Source organism: Mirounga leonina, unplaced genomic scaffold, assembly GCF_011800145.1.
Source record: "Mirounga leonina isolate KUSES-001 unplaced genomic scaffold, KU_Mleo_1.0 Mir_125, whole genome shotgun sequence".
NCBI classification, from domain to species: domain Eukaryota; kingdom Metazoa; phylum Chordata; class Mammalia; order Carnivora; family Phocidae; genus Mirounga; species Mirounga leonina.
This window is the reverse complement of record NW_023270305.1, coordinates 11,724,403-11,739,740: the sequence shown is the minus strand read 5'-3', so window position 1 is coordinate 11,739,740 and position 15,338 is coordinate 11,724,403. Positions and strand designations below refer to the sequence as shown.

Below are 15,338 nucleotides of genomic sequence, written 5' to 3'. Positions count from 1 at the left end.
TCTCTCATGAATAAAAAAAAAAAAAAAAAAAAGAAGGCATTTGTTGCTAACAGCTATTATTCTAGTTAAAATGATGCCATGTTCTGAATGTAATTTTTAAAGACAAATACGTTAGACTTCAATAGATAAAATAGCATTACAATAACCAAGAAGCCTGCCTTTTAATTAATACAAAACACTGATTCACTTAAAAATACCTGAAAGGATGTACACCAAAATGTTATTAGTGGTTATATTATTTGAAAGGTGAAATTGGTGATTTAAAGATCATTCGAGCATTTTACAATTTTCTACAATGAATATGAATTATCTGTGAAAAAAATATTTAAAGCAAATGACAAAGAGCCAAATATTAGTCTATCGAATAAGCCACTTGTATCTGAAGATTTAGTGTGATGAGCAATTTCTTAATTAAATGGTTTGTACTTAGAGAAAGAACAAAGAAGTAAACCCTACCAAGGAGTCTTCATGCTAGTTCAACTCAGGACACAAATGGTTTTTTAAAAAACCTACTCTGAACATGTTCACACAAAAACTTGAACACAAATGTTCATAGTAACATTATTTATAACCCAAAGTGAAACCCAAATGTCCATCAACTGATGGATGAATGTACTAAAAATATCACATTTTCACATTTCTGAGGATTAAATGAAAGTAACACTGATTAAAGTACCTGGCAAACAGAAGGCACCTGATAAATGTTGATTCTCAAACTGAATGGCTTTGCCAATGCCAAATAAAAATGACAAATGAACCCAGATGTAACTATTGTATAAGAAACAACTGTAGATTATTTCACAGATCCTTTTAATGAATTATTTCATTCTTAAGACAACAGTTCTTTAACCGTTAGCAAAAGCTTGCTTTAAAAATAAGGCACTGAAACAGATTCATAATACCGTATTTTCAACACAATGAAACGTAATGAAAAGTGTTCTGAATGAGAAAAGTATATAAAATAAGACCAGTTTTACAGCCTGCATAATGCATAGTAATTTAACCATTAAATTAGAATCTGTAAAACTAGAAATGTACTTCTTGTATCAGCCTTAACAATGATTTTTCAAAAACTGACGGGTTTTGAAACAACTACGTAGGTCAAATTGTATTCTACACCTAAAATGTTTGATTATTTTCAAGTTTGCCTTCCCTTGCCTTGCCAAATTCAATTTATATTTTCTAAAGTCAGTATGTTTTACATAATCTACACATTTAATTAACAACTTTACAATTTTGAACTTTTAAAGTAGAAAGTTTTATCAGATGATTCTCATTTTGAAAACCTCTGAGAATATTATTCACATTAATGAAGGTATTCACAGTTAGAAAAAATGAAAGTTATTGCTGACAATGGGTCTTTCTCCATAGGAACTTCTCACTGGGGTGTATTCTACATGTACACACAAGAAAACCTCCAATGTACCTTCTGGATAAATAATTATAAACTGGAAAATTCACAAAGGAGGCCTTTTTATAGGTACAAGAAAAATATTTCCAACGAGAAGCCCCTTTATAGAAATATATGGAGAATCACAGACTATAATTATGCAAATTAAATTATACAATGCTTCATAATAGGCCTATAGGAAACATTTTCTTACAGACTCTTGAAAAATATAGTAACAATCATCTTTTTATATCTGAAAGCGTTCACTGATTTTTACCATCCCCTCAATTTAAGAATGCTATTATGTTTCACTAGAGAGGGCTCTACTACAGCTGTAAACATAATGACAGTATTTTCTATTATATACCTGTTCATTTCTGAAAGTAAGTGACAAAAGGAAAAGGTTCTCCTTTGCCCTCCCTCTCTTCCTGATAAAAAGGCTTCTACCATGTGGAAGGCTGGGAGCTAGAAAAGGAAGCAGTCTTAATATGGACCTCCAACAGAAGATGCAGCTTATAATCCAGGTCATCTAGTTATGTGCATTTCCCTTTTATTATTTCTGAGCTTCTAATGAAAATCTCATTTAAATGTTCCAGCCTCCTCTCAGCTGTGCTTAGAGGAGTAGTATAGGTTTATATCATGATTAATTAAGAGTTAAGGGGAACAGTCTAAGAACCAACTGTGGGAGATAAAGAATAAAACTTAACGGTCTAGAAGTCCCATTTCAGTGGAGAGTCTTCTTCCACTGTTTGTGGTGAAGCACACAGGTTTATTTTCTTAGGGTGCAAGCATAATGCAGGATTCCCTGAACGTTCTTCTACTACATGCCTAAAAATCACTTGAGACTACAAATGCAGAGATCTGGGACCCATCCCAGATACAATGAATCAGAATGTGTGTGGTAGATGCCTGGAATAGACATTTTGAAATGCTTCCCAAGTGATTCTAACACTAAGATGTGAGAATCATTGTAAAGTGCTTCGTAAGAATGGTTCCTTCAAGAGGTCCGTAAAGTCAAACTATTTTCATAACCAAACTAAGACATTATTTGCTTCCCCCCCTTTTCTCATGAATATACAGCAGCATTTACTAGAGGCTACATGATGTGCAATATCACAACAGATTGAATGTGGAAGCAGACATGAGATTCCATCTGTCTCCTTTAAGTCAGTAAAGATAGCTGCAAAAAATGGAATGCCACTTTTCTCACTAAATTTTTTAGAAAACGCTTTTCATTAAAATGTTTTACATTAACATGTGCTTATTATTTTTAATGAATATTTTATAATTTTTTATTTTCAATATCATATATATTACCCACATAAACAAAAGTTCTTGAGACCAGAAAGGTTGAGAACTGCTCTTTCCAGCAGACACCCAGTACCCTGTGAACATTACTGCTGATAGGTATGGCTACTTAGTTCCTTGGCACATTCAATGTAAATTTTGCTTTAAATAAGATTCAATAAATAATTTGGGGGAAAAAAAAAGCTTCCTAAACTTATCTTCAGGCAAGGGAATTCAATCTGACGGTGAAATATAGAAGTCTAACCAGTTCGAATTAAAAGATTAAGATACAAAACATGACTTCCTTGGTGGCATCAGAATGTAACAAATAATCCTTTAATGTGTACCCAGGTTGACTCTGATATATGGAATAGAAAACCATAGTTTATGTGATGCATTTAAAAAATATTAATAGCAATGTGCCAACACAAGCATTAGTTTCTAAGTGAATGGTAGCAAATGAAAGGCTTACTCAAAAATGTTAGCTAAAAACAAATCCCTAATTTTCAAAAGAAAAAATAAGGGATGAACTCGGGTTCCTGGACAGAAATTTTTAAAAATTACACTTCTTGAAAATGTCGAAATGTGAATAGGCAGATTAATATTGACATTATACTAAGCTGCACAATTTTATCTTTAAAATATATTTTAGATACTGTGCCAAAATAACATGAGTATATATTGCCATTAGAAAATAAAAATGGAGACCACTTGGAGGTTCAGGCATAGCTGTGGTGAAAGAAGTTCCTTCTAGCCTTCTGACTGTATCTCAAATGTAAAATAATTACATTGATGTTTTTTAACCTGTCATGTATAATTTTCTTAATATACTGCTATTTAAAAAATCTGAGACAGCTAATATCTAAACAAACCACTGCTGGTTGGGAATATTTGAATGAATGATGCTGTGAATACATTTGCTAATTTATACCACATTAAGATTCTATATGATACAGCGATTTAATATATCTTATTGTTGAATAACTGGTATTTGAAAATAAGTATAGTTTTCTTTCTGAGTAGTCTTTTGGAAAAAGTGCATTGAATATAGTTTCCAGTCAGAGTTCACATTCCTAACTTGTACTTATTTAAAAATCTTCTCATCAGGAGGGAGTTAAATAATGCCTGAACTAAAAGTCCAGCGAATCTGACTTCCTTTCCCTCATTTTGGTTTGCATGTTCATTTACAACCATCATTTCTCTGCAAACTTAGTGTATCAAAAATCAATGTTATGAAAGTTCTCTAAAAGGTTCAGCGGTTTTTTGGAGTCTCTGAATGACTACAGCATTCTGTAAATCTGCTTCTTCCAATGTGAGTGTTTCATCTAGCAATTTGAGGAAAGGAAGAGCTGTGGCCAGGGAAAAGGGAGGACTTCTTTGAGATCCTTGGTATTTTTCGATGAAGTCTTTGATGTGGCTTATCCTGTAAAACAGCACAAACTATTAATATAATTTTATGAAAACTGGAATTAATGTAAGGTAATAACTTGAAGATACCTATCTAGCTACGTTAATACATAGAATAGTCAAATTATGATGACAGAACTGATCACTTGGGCTTTTTAAAGGTTGACCCTGGATAGTAAGGAACTACACTATTAATTATCTTCAGTGTGACAAGGGTATTACGGTTACATTTTATTTTTTGTTTTAAATTTAATATATATTAATAGTTTCAGAGGTGGAGTTCAGTAATTCATCAGTCTTATATAATGTTATGGTTACATTTTTATAGAGTACATCTCTTTTAGAGTTATATTGAAATATTTACATAGGAAACTATACGAAGTCTAAGATTTCCTTGGAAACAGTTCAGTGGAACTGAGTGAGGGATCACTGTATCTTCTGTTTGAAGTGTGTGTGTGTGTGTGTGTGTATCTGAAAGTCCCTATAACAGAAATTGTATATATCTATATCTGACTCCAAATGGATCAAATATGGTCACACTAGTAATATTACACAGATACAGGCTGTATCTCTTAAATACCAGGTCATGCTGTGTTCCAAACACAATTAGGAAAATTCTTAACTCAGTATAAGTAGAATTTCAGTTCGTAAAATCAACATTACAACGTGCAATTTTGGAGGTAGCTCAAAGTTATGTTCACCTAAGTATATGTGTATGTATGTAGAAAGAACGCATGCAGAGTTCATTACAACTAAGATGCCACTGATTTTTAAGACACATCATTTTATGTGTTGCTAAAAAAATCCAAATTATGACAAAATATTTTCTTAACACTTAGAATTTTTATATTTATTGAAAGCACAACTAACTTAATTTCATGTAAATATTTCTCAAATTAAGCATGTGCTTCTATTAGAGTAATATTGTTAAGCCATTCCTAATACTTGAACATTGTTCAGACTCAGATCCTTTGAATCACTTTCGATTCGGTCATAATTTGGTACATATTTTTCTTTTCTTTCTTTTTTTTTTTAAAGATTTTATTTATTTATCTGAGAGAATGGGAGACAGAGAGCATGAGAGGGGAAGGGTCAGAGGGAGAAGCAGACCCCCTGCTGAGCAGGGAGCCCGATGTGGGACTCGATCCTGGGACTCCAGAATCATGACCTGAGCCGAAGGCAGTTGCTTAACCAACTGAGCCACCCAGGCGCCCCTCTTTTCTTTCTTTTTTAAAAATTTTATTTATTTAAGAGAGAGTGAGCATGAGCAGGGGGAGAGGGAGAGGCAGGTTTCTCACTGTGCAGGGAGCCTGATGCGGGGCTCGATCCTAGGATGCTGAGATCATAACCTGAGCCAAAGGCAGATGTTTAACCGACTGAGCCACCCAGGTGCCCCTGGTACATATTTTTCCACATAATACCAGCCCTCTGTATTAACAGGTGTGTTGGTGATAAAGAATTTCTTTAAAAAAGATACTGTCTCGGGGCGCCTGGGTGGCTCAGTCGTTAAGTGTCTGCCTTCAGCTCAGGTCATGATCCCAGGGTCCTGGGATCGAGACCCACATCGGGCTTCCTGCTCAGTGGGGAGCCTGCTTGTCCCTCTCCCACTCCCCCTGCTTGTGTTCCCTCTCTCGCTGTGTCTCTGTCAAATAAATAAATCTTAAAAAAAAATAAAGAAGAAAAATAAAAAAGATACTGTCTCAGATTTTTTTTGTTCAGCTGACACTTGTTCTGCATGCTTTGAGGTAGATGCCAAGACAAAGATAATTATGTAATGATTGCCATGTAGCCAACCATGGATTTTAGGATAAACCTCCATTTCAGAGGCTAAAATGTGAAAAAATGTTTAATTCAGAATTAATGAAATATGCCATATCACGAAAAGCAGAATTCTCCCAATCAATTCACTAAAATTCATTAATTGCCACTCTATTAAACCTGTGTGAGTTGCCAAAAAAGTCTAGGACACAGTTTCATGTATTATTTGGATACCAAAAGTTGGGATAACGAAAGTCTAAAGCTAATGGCAAATGATATAAATATAAAAAGAAAACAGTAAAGATTAAAGGAACGATGCAGTAAAAATAAAAAATTTCTTTTTTTTTTTTTAAAGATTTCACTTAGGGCGCCTGGGTGGCTCAGTTGTTAAGTGTCTGCCTTTGGCTCAGGTAATGATCCCAGGGTCCTGGGATCGAGTCCCGCATCGGGCTCCCCGCTTGGCCCGATTTAAGTAAAAAATAAAATCTTAAAATAAATAAATAAATAAATAAATAATAAAAGATTTCACTTATCCATTTGACAGAGAGAGAGAGAGAGACAGCGAGAGAAGGGGACACAAGCAGGGGGAGTGGGAAAGGGAGAAGCAGGCTTCCTGCCGAGCAGGGAGCCAGATGCAGGGTTTGATCCCAGAACCCTGGGATCATGACCTGAGCCAAAGGCAGACGCCTGAAGACTGGGTCACCCAGGCGCCCCTGTAGTAAAAAAAAAAAAAATTTCTTTTTAAAGATTTTATTTATTTGACAGAGAGAGATACAGCGAGAGAGGGAACACAAGTAGGGCGAGAGGGAGAAGCAGGCTTCCTGCTGAGCAGGGAGCCTGATGCGGGGCTCGATCCCAGGACCCTGGGTTCATGGTTCATGACCTGAGCCGAAGGCAGATGCTTAACGACCGAGCCACCCAGGCGCCCCTGTAGTAAAAATTTTTAAACGTATACTGTGATCTCTATGTTGCCATTAAGAGAATAAAAAAATGCAAATCTAAAAAGCTGTAAGAGGATAAAAATAATAAGTACACATTAAGCTCAAAAGGAGGCAAAAAAGGACGAATAAAGAATAAAAAGGGGCGCCTGGATGGCAGTCAGTTAAGTGTCCAACTCTCGGTTTCCTGAGTGGGACTTGACGATCAGCGTGGAGTCTGCTTAGAACTGTCTCTCCCTTTGCCCCTTCCCCCAATCCCAGATAAATAAACAAATCTAAAAAAAAAAAAAGAATAGGGGTGCCTGGGTGGTGCAGTCATTTGGGAACCTGACTCTTGGTTTTGGCTAGGGTCATGATCTCAGAGTCATGAGCTTGAGCCCTGTGTGGGGCTCCATGATCAGCATGGAGTCGGCTTGGGATTCTCTTTCTCCCTTGCACTTGTGCTCACTCTCTCAAAAATAAAATAAACCTTAAAAAAAAAAAAAAAGAATACGGCACCTGGGTGGCTCAGTCGGTTAAACATCTGTCTTTGGCTCAGGTTATGATCCCAGGGTCCTGGGATCAAGCCCTGCATCAGGCTCCCTGCTCAGAGGGGAGTCCGCTTCTTCCTCTCCCTCTGCCTACCGCTCCCCCGGCATGTTGTATGTGTTAGCGTGCTCTGTCAAATAAATAAAACCTTAAAAAAAAAACAAAAAAAGAATAAAAAGACAAGGGGTAAAGAGAAAACAAACAGCAAGATGGTAGCCTTAAACCCAACTAGTTCAGGATATTATATATCAATGTAAAAACTGGAATAAAATTCCAATTTAAAAACAAAGCGTGGAGGGCGGTGCCTGGTTAGCTATGTCAGAAGAGCATGCGACTGAGTTTGAGCCCTGCGTTGGGTGTAGAGATTACTAAAAAAAAAATAAATAAACTTAAAAATTAAAAAAAAAACAAAAACAAAACAAAGCCTGGGCCACCTCTGCTGCGGACTGAGGCTAGATGGTGACCATCGCAGGGCTTGGGGAGGCTGCACAGGGCAGCAAGCCAGGTTAGCCAGAGCCCCAGAGTCAGAAGCAGCAGGAAGAAGCTATGGCAGCTGAGCCCAGAGAAGCAGTGGCACCCCTATGGATGGCGGGTTCCTGAGTCTGGACTCGCCCACCTGTCTTGCACAGGGACAGAGCAGAATGATGGCCTCAATCCAGTGGTCCAGATCATTTATGGTGGAAAATTGAGATTTGATTATTTCTGGGTCATTCTGCAGTGTGATGAAAGAAGTGAATGAGGGTTTGTTTTTTTTATTCCCTAGAGAGAGTGAGCGAGCGAGGGAGTGCATGGGGACAAAAGCGGGGCAGGGGAAGGGCAGAGGGAGAGGAAGAGACAGAATCTCCAGCAGACTCCTCCTCACTGAGCACAGAGCCCTATGCAGGGCTCAACCCCACCACCCAAGATCATGACCTGAGTCAAAATCAAGATTTGGATGCTTAGGGCACCTGGGTGGCTCAGTCGTTAAGCATCTGCCTTCGGCTCAGGTCATGATCCCAGGGTACTGTGATCAAGCCCCTCATAGGGCTCCCTGTTCAGTGGGAAGCCTGCTTCTCCCTCTCCCACTCCCCCTGCTTGTGTTCCCTTTCTCATTGTGTCTCTGTCAAATAAATAAATAAATTCTTAAAAAAAAAAAAAAAAAAAAAAGATTTGGACGCTTAACCAACTGAGCCATGCAGGTGCCCCTGAAGTGAATGAGGTTTTAAACTAACCAGAGATGCTACTGAGTTAAATGCAGCCAATTATACAATGTGGCATTTTCATAAAGTTCTCTTAAAGTCACTTAAAAATGACTGACATGAGGAAATGAACTACATCACTGCAATATTTGAGGAACAGCCCAAAAACTATGAAGTTTCCATCTGAGGACCCTGAGTTTATTGCTGATACTCTTAATCAGGATGCAAAGAATTATAGCTGGCAACATCAACAATGGGTTATTCAGGAATTTAAACTTTGGGATAATGAGCTGCAATATGTAGACCAATTTTTTTTTTTAAGATTTTATTTATTTATTTGACAGAGAGAGCACAAGTAGGGGGAGCAGCAGGAAGAGGGAGAAGGAGCGGGAGAAGCAGGCTTCCCGCTGAGCAGGGAGCCCGATGTGGGACTTAATCCCAGGACCCTGGGATCATGACCCGAGCCGAAGGCAGACGCCTAACGACTGAGCCACCCAGGCACCCCATTGTAGACCAATTTCTTAGGGAGGATTTGAGAAATGACGGTCTGGAACCAAAGATACTTCGTAATTTCTAACACTACTGGCTATATTGGAGAGAAAAGTCCAGTACACTCTGTGAATGATCAAACTAATACCATATAATAAAAGTGCATGCAGCTATTTGAAAGGGATTTTACAGGACTGTGGTCTTTCCAAATAGCCCAATCTACTAAATCAGTTACTTGAGGGGCGCCTGGGTGGCTCAGTTGCTGAGTGTCTGCCTTCGGCTCCGGTCATGATCCCAGGGTCCTGGGATCGAGTCCCACACTGGGCTCCCTGCTCGGCGGGAAGCCTGCTTCTCCCTCTCCCACTCCCCCTGCTTGTGTTCCCTCTCTCGCTGTGTCTCTCTCTGGCAAATAAATAAATAAAATCTTAAAAAATAAATAAATAAATCAGTTACTTGATTTACAACCAAGTCACAGGTCCCCCTAATTGCCTTTCTCGCAGACATCTATGAAGACATGCTAGAAAACCAATGTGACAACGAGGAGGACATTCTCTCTTTTTAAAAGATTTTATTTTTAAATAATCTCTACACCCAACATGGGGCTGGAACTCACAACCCTGAGATCAAGAGTCGCACGCTCTACCGACTGAGCCAGCCAGCCACCCCAAGGACACTCTTAATAAAGCATTAGAGTTGTGTGAAATCCTAGCTAAAAAAAAAAAGGACACTTTAAGAAAGGAATATTGGGAGATATACTGAAGATCCCTTCAAAGCAAACACAGCATAGAAAGTGACCCACTAACAAATGTACAGCAGTAACACCATCTGGTAGAAGTTGATGGCATCCCTTAATTTCTGAAGAGACTCTAATACAGGAGTTTCAAACTAAAGTGATCACTCCCTTTGCCTGTGGTATAAAACATGTATTGCACTGCTTTTTAAGAACCAACTGTGATGCTCCTTGGGTGCTGCTATTCAGACTAGCAATTTGATTAAAGCAAAAAGCAATCTGGGGGGAGAAGAAACAGAGAGTCCCATGAAGGAACTTTTGTATATTAACATTTACTCTAATCCCTTAGCATCAGCTCCTCCCTAAAGGGAATATGGGTCAGGATTTGCAGCATTAATGAGTGTAGGTGACTTGTATGTAATGGATATAATGTAACTTAAATTTTAGCTCAGGAAGCAGGACATGCAATTGTTACTTTAGAGCGCTATGCCACACTCACAGTTATCTTGCTCACTGTAACTGACTAATGCCAAAAGAATGGTTTTGTAATAAAATTATAGATTTAATCCTAAAAAATTTTTTTAATTTAAAAATTTAAAAAATGAAAGCAAAGCCTGATTAATAATCACTTAATAAATACTGTTGGCCAAAGTTTTTTTAAATGCTTCAGTCTTTCACGAAAAGAAAAATCTAGGTGACTATTTGTTACTAAAAATGTTGGAAAGGGCGCCTGGGTGGCTCAGTTGGTTAAGCGACTGCCTTCGGCTCAGGTCATGATCCCAGGGTCCTGGGATCGAGTCCGCATCGGGCTCCCTGCTCTGCAGGGAGCCTGCTTCTCCCTCTCCCACTCCCCCTGCTTGTGTTCCCTCTCTCGCTGTGTCTCTCTCTGTCAAATAAATAAATAAAATCTTTAAAAAAAAAAAAAAATGTTGGAAATATTTTTCTAGACAAAGAAGTTGAGATTAGAATATATTATTTCCCTAAAAAGAAACAACCTTAGATTGGAATAACAAATCCTCTCTTCCATTTCCCAACTGTTTAGTGTGACTTCCTCCCATTTAAAAGGAATTTGGGTCACAGAAGAACATTCTAAGGCACCATTTAAATATATGCTTCTGGGGGTGCCTGGGTGGCTCAGTCCTTAAGCATCTGCCTTCGGCTCAGGTCATGGCCCCAGGGTCCTGGGATCGAGTTCCGCATTGGGCTCCCTGCTCAGCGGGAAGCCTGCTTCTCCCTCTCCCCCTGCTTGTGTTCCCTCTCTCTCTGTGTCTCTCTCTGTCAAATAAAAATTAAAAAAAAAAAAAAGGATTTTATTTATTTATTTGAGAGAAAGAGTAAAGAGAGAGAAAGAGCACGAGCAGGGATGGGGCAGAGGGAGAGGGAGAAGCAAGGTGGAGCTCAATCCCAGGACCCTGAGATCATAACCTGAGGCAAAGGCAGCCGCTTAACTGACCCAGGCACCCCAAGTGTTCACCTCTTGATTTCGGCTGGGGTCCTGATCTCAGGGCTGTGAGACAGAACCTTGTGTTGGGCTCCACACTCAGGAGGGAGTCTGCTTGAGATTCTCTCTCTTCCTCTCCCTCTGCCCTTCCCCCCCGAAATAAACAAATCTTAAAAGAAATAAAAATTACATATTTAGTTATATAGGAAAACCAATCAAATGATAAAAATGATAATCCATAAAATAAATTGAAAGTACTTCATTAATTCTATTGTCGTGATATATTATGTTTAGAGAACTGGTAAGATCCTTGGTTAGTTCTTAAAAACTGCCGACTGAACTGAAAAGAAATTTAAACATGAAAAAATTCAGACAAATGATGAAATGGAAGACTCACCTATGAGAAATGTTAAATTTCTGGACAATCCTTTTTCCATTGGCTAACCAGATCTGTACATTAGTGATGGGTTCCAGATTGTTTAGTTGAACAACAGACAAATTATTTTTATTCTCAACTTCAATACTCTTTGCCTTAGAAACAATTTTTGGTGTGGCACTAAGAAAAGCCAGACAACAAAGTCAGATGCATGCTGTTAGGCAGAGCTTAATCATTGAACAAATACTATAAAACTTCTACATTAAGTATACCTTTTAGGAAGATTTTAGCAAGTCACAGCTGTTTCCTGAATAATAACATAAAGATACTAATATTACTTATGTCCATCATATATGATCAATCTAGGATCCTAATGAAATTATGCATATCTGAGTAATTTGTAAGACTGTATAGTGGTATGTAAGTATATTGTAATTATTTTAATAGTGCCTTATAGAACAGACAATTTTATAGGGTTGAAAGATCTATAAATTTTATCTACTACTCCCCAGGTTAAAATTTCTATAAGAAATGGTAAGTTCTCAAAAACAAACAAACCAAAAAAACAAAACAAAGGGGGGTGCGTGGCTGGCTCAGTCAGAAGAGCTTGTGACTGGGACTCTTGATCCAAGGATCATTGGTTTGAGCCCTATATTAGGTGTCGAGATTACTTAAATAAATGAATAAATAAAAACTTTAAAAAAATTATAAGTTCTCTATAGAAATTAGTCCTTAGATTACAAAGGGGGAAAAAAAGGGAAGCAAAGTATTTCCTGATCATTCTGAAAGTCACATCTGAATATTTTTGTATGTGCGGATGAATATGCAGATAACTTTACCAATCTTGATAATCTATGAGAATTCATAAAAATGATCACATATCTAACCTCTTTGTATACTGTCATAAAGCATAGTATTTAATAGGATGAAGACTTCAAAATTTGACAACGGCTTTGATAGGGGTACTAATTTTATCATGAATTTTTCATTTTCATTACTGCAAAATTCAGATACTTATTACAGAACACAATGTTGAAGGCACTGGTAACTATCAAATGGAACCCTAAATTCAAAGCTAGCATATGTATTCTGTAGCATTAATGGCAATGCTCAAGTGGTGGGTTCAAGGAGAAAAACTGTTTACCCATCAATTGTGCCTAAGGTCTTCAATAATCCAGGTCCTTTAATTTGGTAAAATCAGAAAAGCCTCCATGACTTTTTAGTGTACTGCCAGCATATGTTAATTTACACTAAGGTAAACAGGACTTAGGAGTCCTCATAAAAGTTAACAGGAAAAATCTCATTTCCAATGAGAGAAATGATAAGGTCTATAGAGCTGGTCTATATCATAAAATAAAGACATGCTGAATATTAGTCAAGCCTGTGTGTGGAAAGCACAGATTATGAGCCTACTCACCTTCCCAGTCTGTGACCCTGTCCTGAGAAAGGCTGGAACACAGGCTTCGTTGACATACATACTTCATTTTTTTTGTCTTCAACTTTAACATCCACCTCCTCTTTATCAAAAATTCCCTGTAATTCCAAAGGTAATTCCCTTGGAAGGTAAAGAAACAAAGTGATAAAGCTTCCAATGTTTTTTCTTTCTCTGAAAAACTTACTCTCACTACGCAAACAGAACTGAAAAATACACAGAAATAAGTGGCATATAATCTTTACAATAAAAAACTAAATGTAATTTTTAAAAGAAGATTTTATTTATTATTTGAGAGAGAGAGAGAGAGAGACAGTGAAAGAGAGCACAAGCAGGGAGGAGAGGGAGAAGCCCCAACTTGGGCTTGATCACAGGACCGACTGAGCCATCCAGGTGCCCCTAGATGTAATTTTCTTAAAGATTTTATTTTTAAGGGCGCCTGGGTGGCTCAGTTGGTTAAGCGACTGCCTTCGGCTCAGGTCATGATCCTGGAGTCCCTGGATCGAGTCCCGCATCGGGCTCCCTGCTCGGCGGGGAGTCTGCTTCTCCCTCTGACCCTCCCCCCCTCTCATATGCTCTCTCTCATTCTCTCTCTCTCAAATAAATAAATAAAATCTTAAAAAAAACAGGGGTGCCTGAGTGGCTCAGTCAGTTAAGCGTCTGCCTTCGGCTCAGGTCATGATCCCAGGGTCCTGGGATCGAGTCCTGCATTGGGCTCCCTGCTCGGTGGGAAGCCTCCTTCTCCCTCTTCCCTCTGCCTGCCGCTCCCCCGTGCTTGTGCTTGCTCTCTGTCAAATAAATAAATAAAAATCTTAAAAAAATAATAATAAATACAACTGTAAACCCAAGTCAACTTCGAAAGTGACAGTCCTTATTAATCCCACTCTCATTTTAATAAAAAACTGGGGACATCTGACTGGCTCAGTGGGTGGAGCATGTGACTTTTTTTTTTTTAAGTAATCTCTATACCCAACATGGGGCTCCAACTCACAACCTCTTGGGCTCACAACCCCAAGATCAAGAGTCACATGCTTCACCCACTGAGCCAGCCAGGCATCCCAGCATGGAACTCTTACTGATCTTGGGGTCATGAGTTCAAGCCCCATGTTGGGCCTACAACTTACTTAAAAACAAAACAAAACAAAAACCCACAAAACTTTGGTGTTGCAACTCCTAGATTTTTCTCTATACATATAGTAAAACTCCATGTAATTATTTTATTTCTTCCACAGATGGTACTGATCTATACACACTATTCAGTATTCTGCAAACTGCTTTTTAAAAACAGTGTATCATAGAAATCCCTCCATGTTAATATACAAATGTCATTCATTTTACCAAATGCATGCTATTCTGTTATTAAGTAGATAAAATGGTACAAATATATAAAATATCCCTTCTATATTTTTCTTACTGATTTGTGAGAATTGTGTATATATCCATTTGCATTTCCATAGATGTAACAAGTATCCCCAGCCCGGCACTCGTCTTTTGACTGTATATAAGTGTCTTTTGGTATATATAAGTTTTTAATATTTACATAATGAAATTTATCCATATTTTTATATTGCTTCTGGGATTCATGCCAACTATAGTTATATTCAACAAAACAGATTCTTCCAAATGAAACATGCCTAAAATAATCCTTCATCTTTTTTTTTTTCTTCAAGATTTATTTATTTGACAGAGAGAGACAGAGAGCGGGAGGGAACACAGCAGGGGGAGTGGGAGAGGGAGAAACAGGCTTCCCACTGAGCAGGGAGCCTGATGTGGGGCTCAATCCCAGGACCCTTGGATCATGACCTGATCCGAAGGCAGACACTTAACAACTGAGCCACCCAGAGCCACCCAGGCGCCCCTCTTTCTCTTTTTTTTTAAAGATTTTATTTATTTGACAGAGAGATAGTGAGAGCAGGAACACAAGCAGGAGGAGTGGGAGAGGGAGAAGCAGGCTTCCCGCCGAGCAGGGAGCCTGATGTGGGGCTCGATCCCAGGACACTGGGATCATGACCTGAGCCGAAGGCAGATGCTTAACCAACTGAGCCACCCAGGCACCCCCTAAAATAATCCTTCTGTTTACAAAGACTGCTTACCCTTTTTTGATGGAGTTCAGAAACTGCTGACTTGCACCATCAGAGTAACTTCTGAAATCATCATTGACTGTGAATCCATTTTTCCATAATTTTATACTTACATCAACCTGCAAAGCAGTTAAGAAACAAAATGTTTTGTTAATAAATGTACTAGATTAAAAGTCTGAAAATTTTTCCTATTGTATATGTTTTATGTATCATTCCTTTTTTTTAAAGATTTTATTTATTTATTTGACAGAGAGAGACACAGCGAGAGAGGGAACACAAGCAAGGTGAATGGGAGAGGGAGAA

The 15,338-nt window shown here is 38.2% G+C and overlaps 1 protein-coding gene across 2 annotated transcripts in view; it reads right to left on the bottom strand.

Moving 5' to 3' along the window:
• The window catches only part of UBXN2A (UBX domain protein 2A), a 45,630-nt gene that overhangs the window by 2,572 nt on the left and 27,720 nt on the right, over nucleotides 1-15,338 (bottom strand). The window contains exons 4-7 of one of the 2 annotated variants that reach the window (XM_035000673.1): nucleotides 15,048-15,154; nucleotides 12,940-13,077; nucleotides 11,544-11,702; nucleotides 794-4,100 (exon numbers count right to left, since the gene is read on the bottom strand). In XM_035000673.1, coding sequence (XP_034856564.1) covers nucleotides 3,908-4,100; nucleotides 11,544-11,702; nucleotides 12,940-13,077; nucleotides 15,048-15,154 — 597 coding nt within the window. In that variant the 3' untranslated portion in view covers nucleotides 794-3,907. Of the gene's footprint in view, nucleotides 1-793; nucleotides 4,101-11,543; nucleotides 11,703-12,939; nucleotides 13,078-15,047; nucleotides 15,155-15,338 lie in introns of those variants that run through there. The other variant, XM_035000672.1, reaches the window with a different exon arrangement.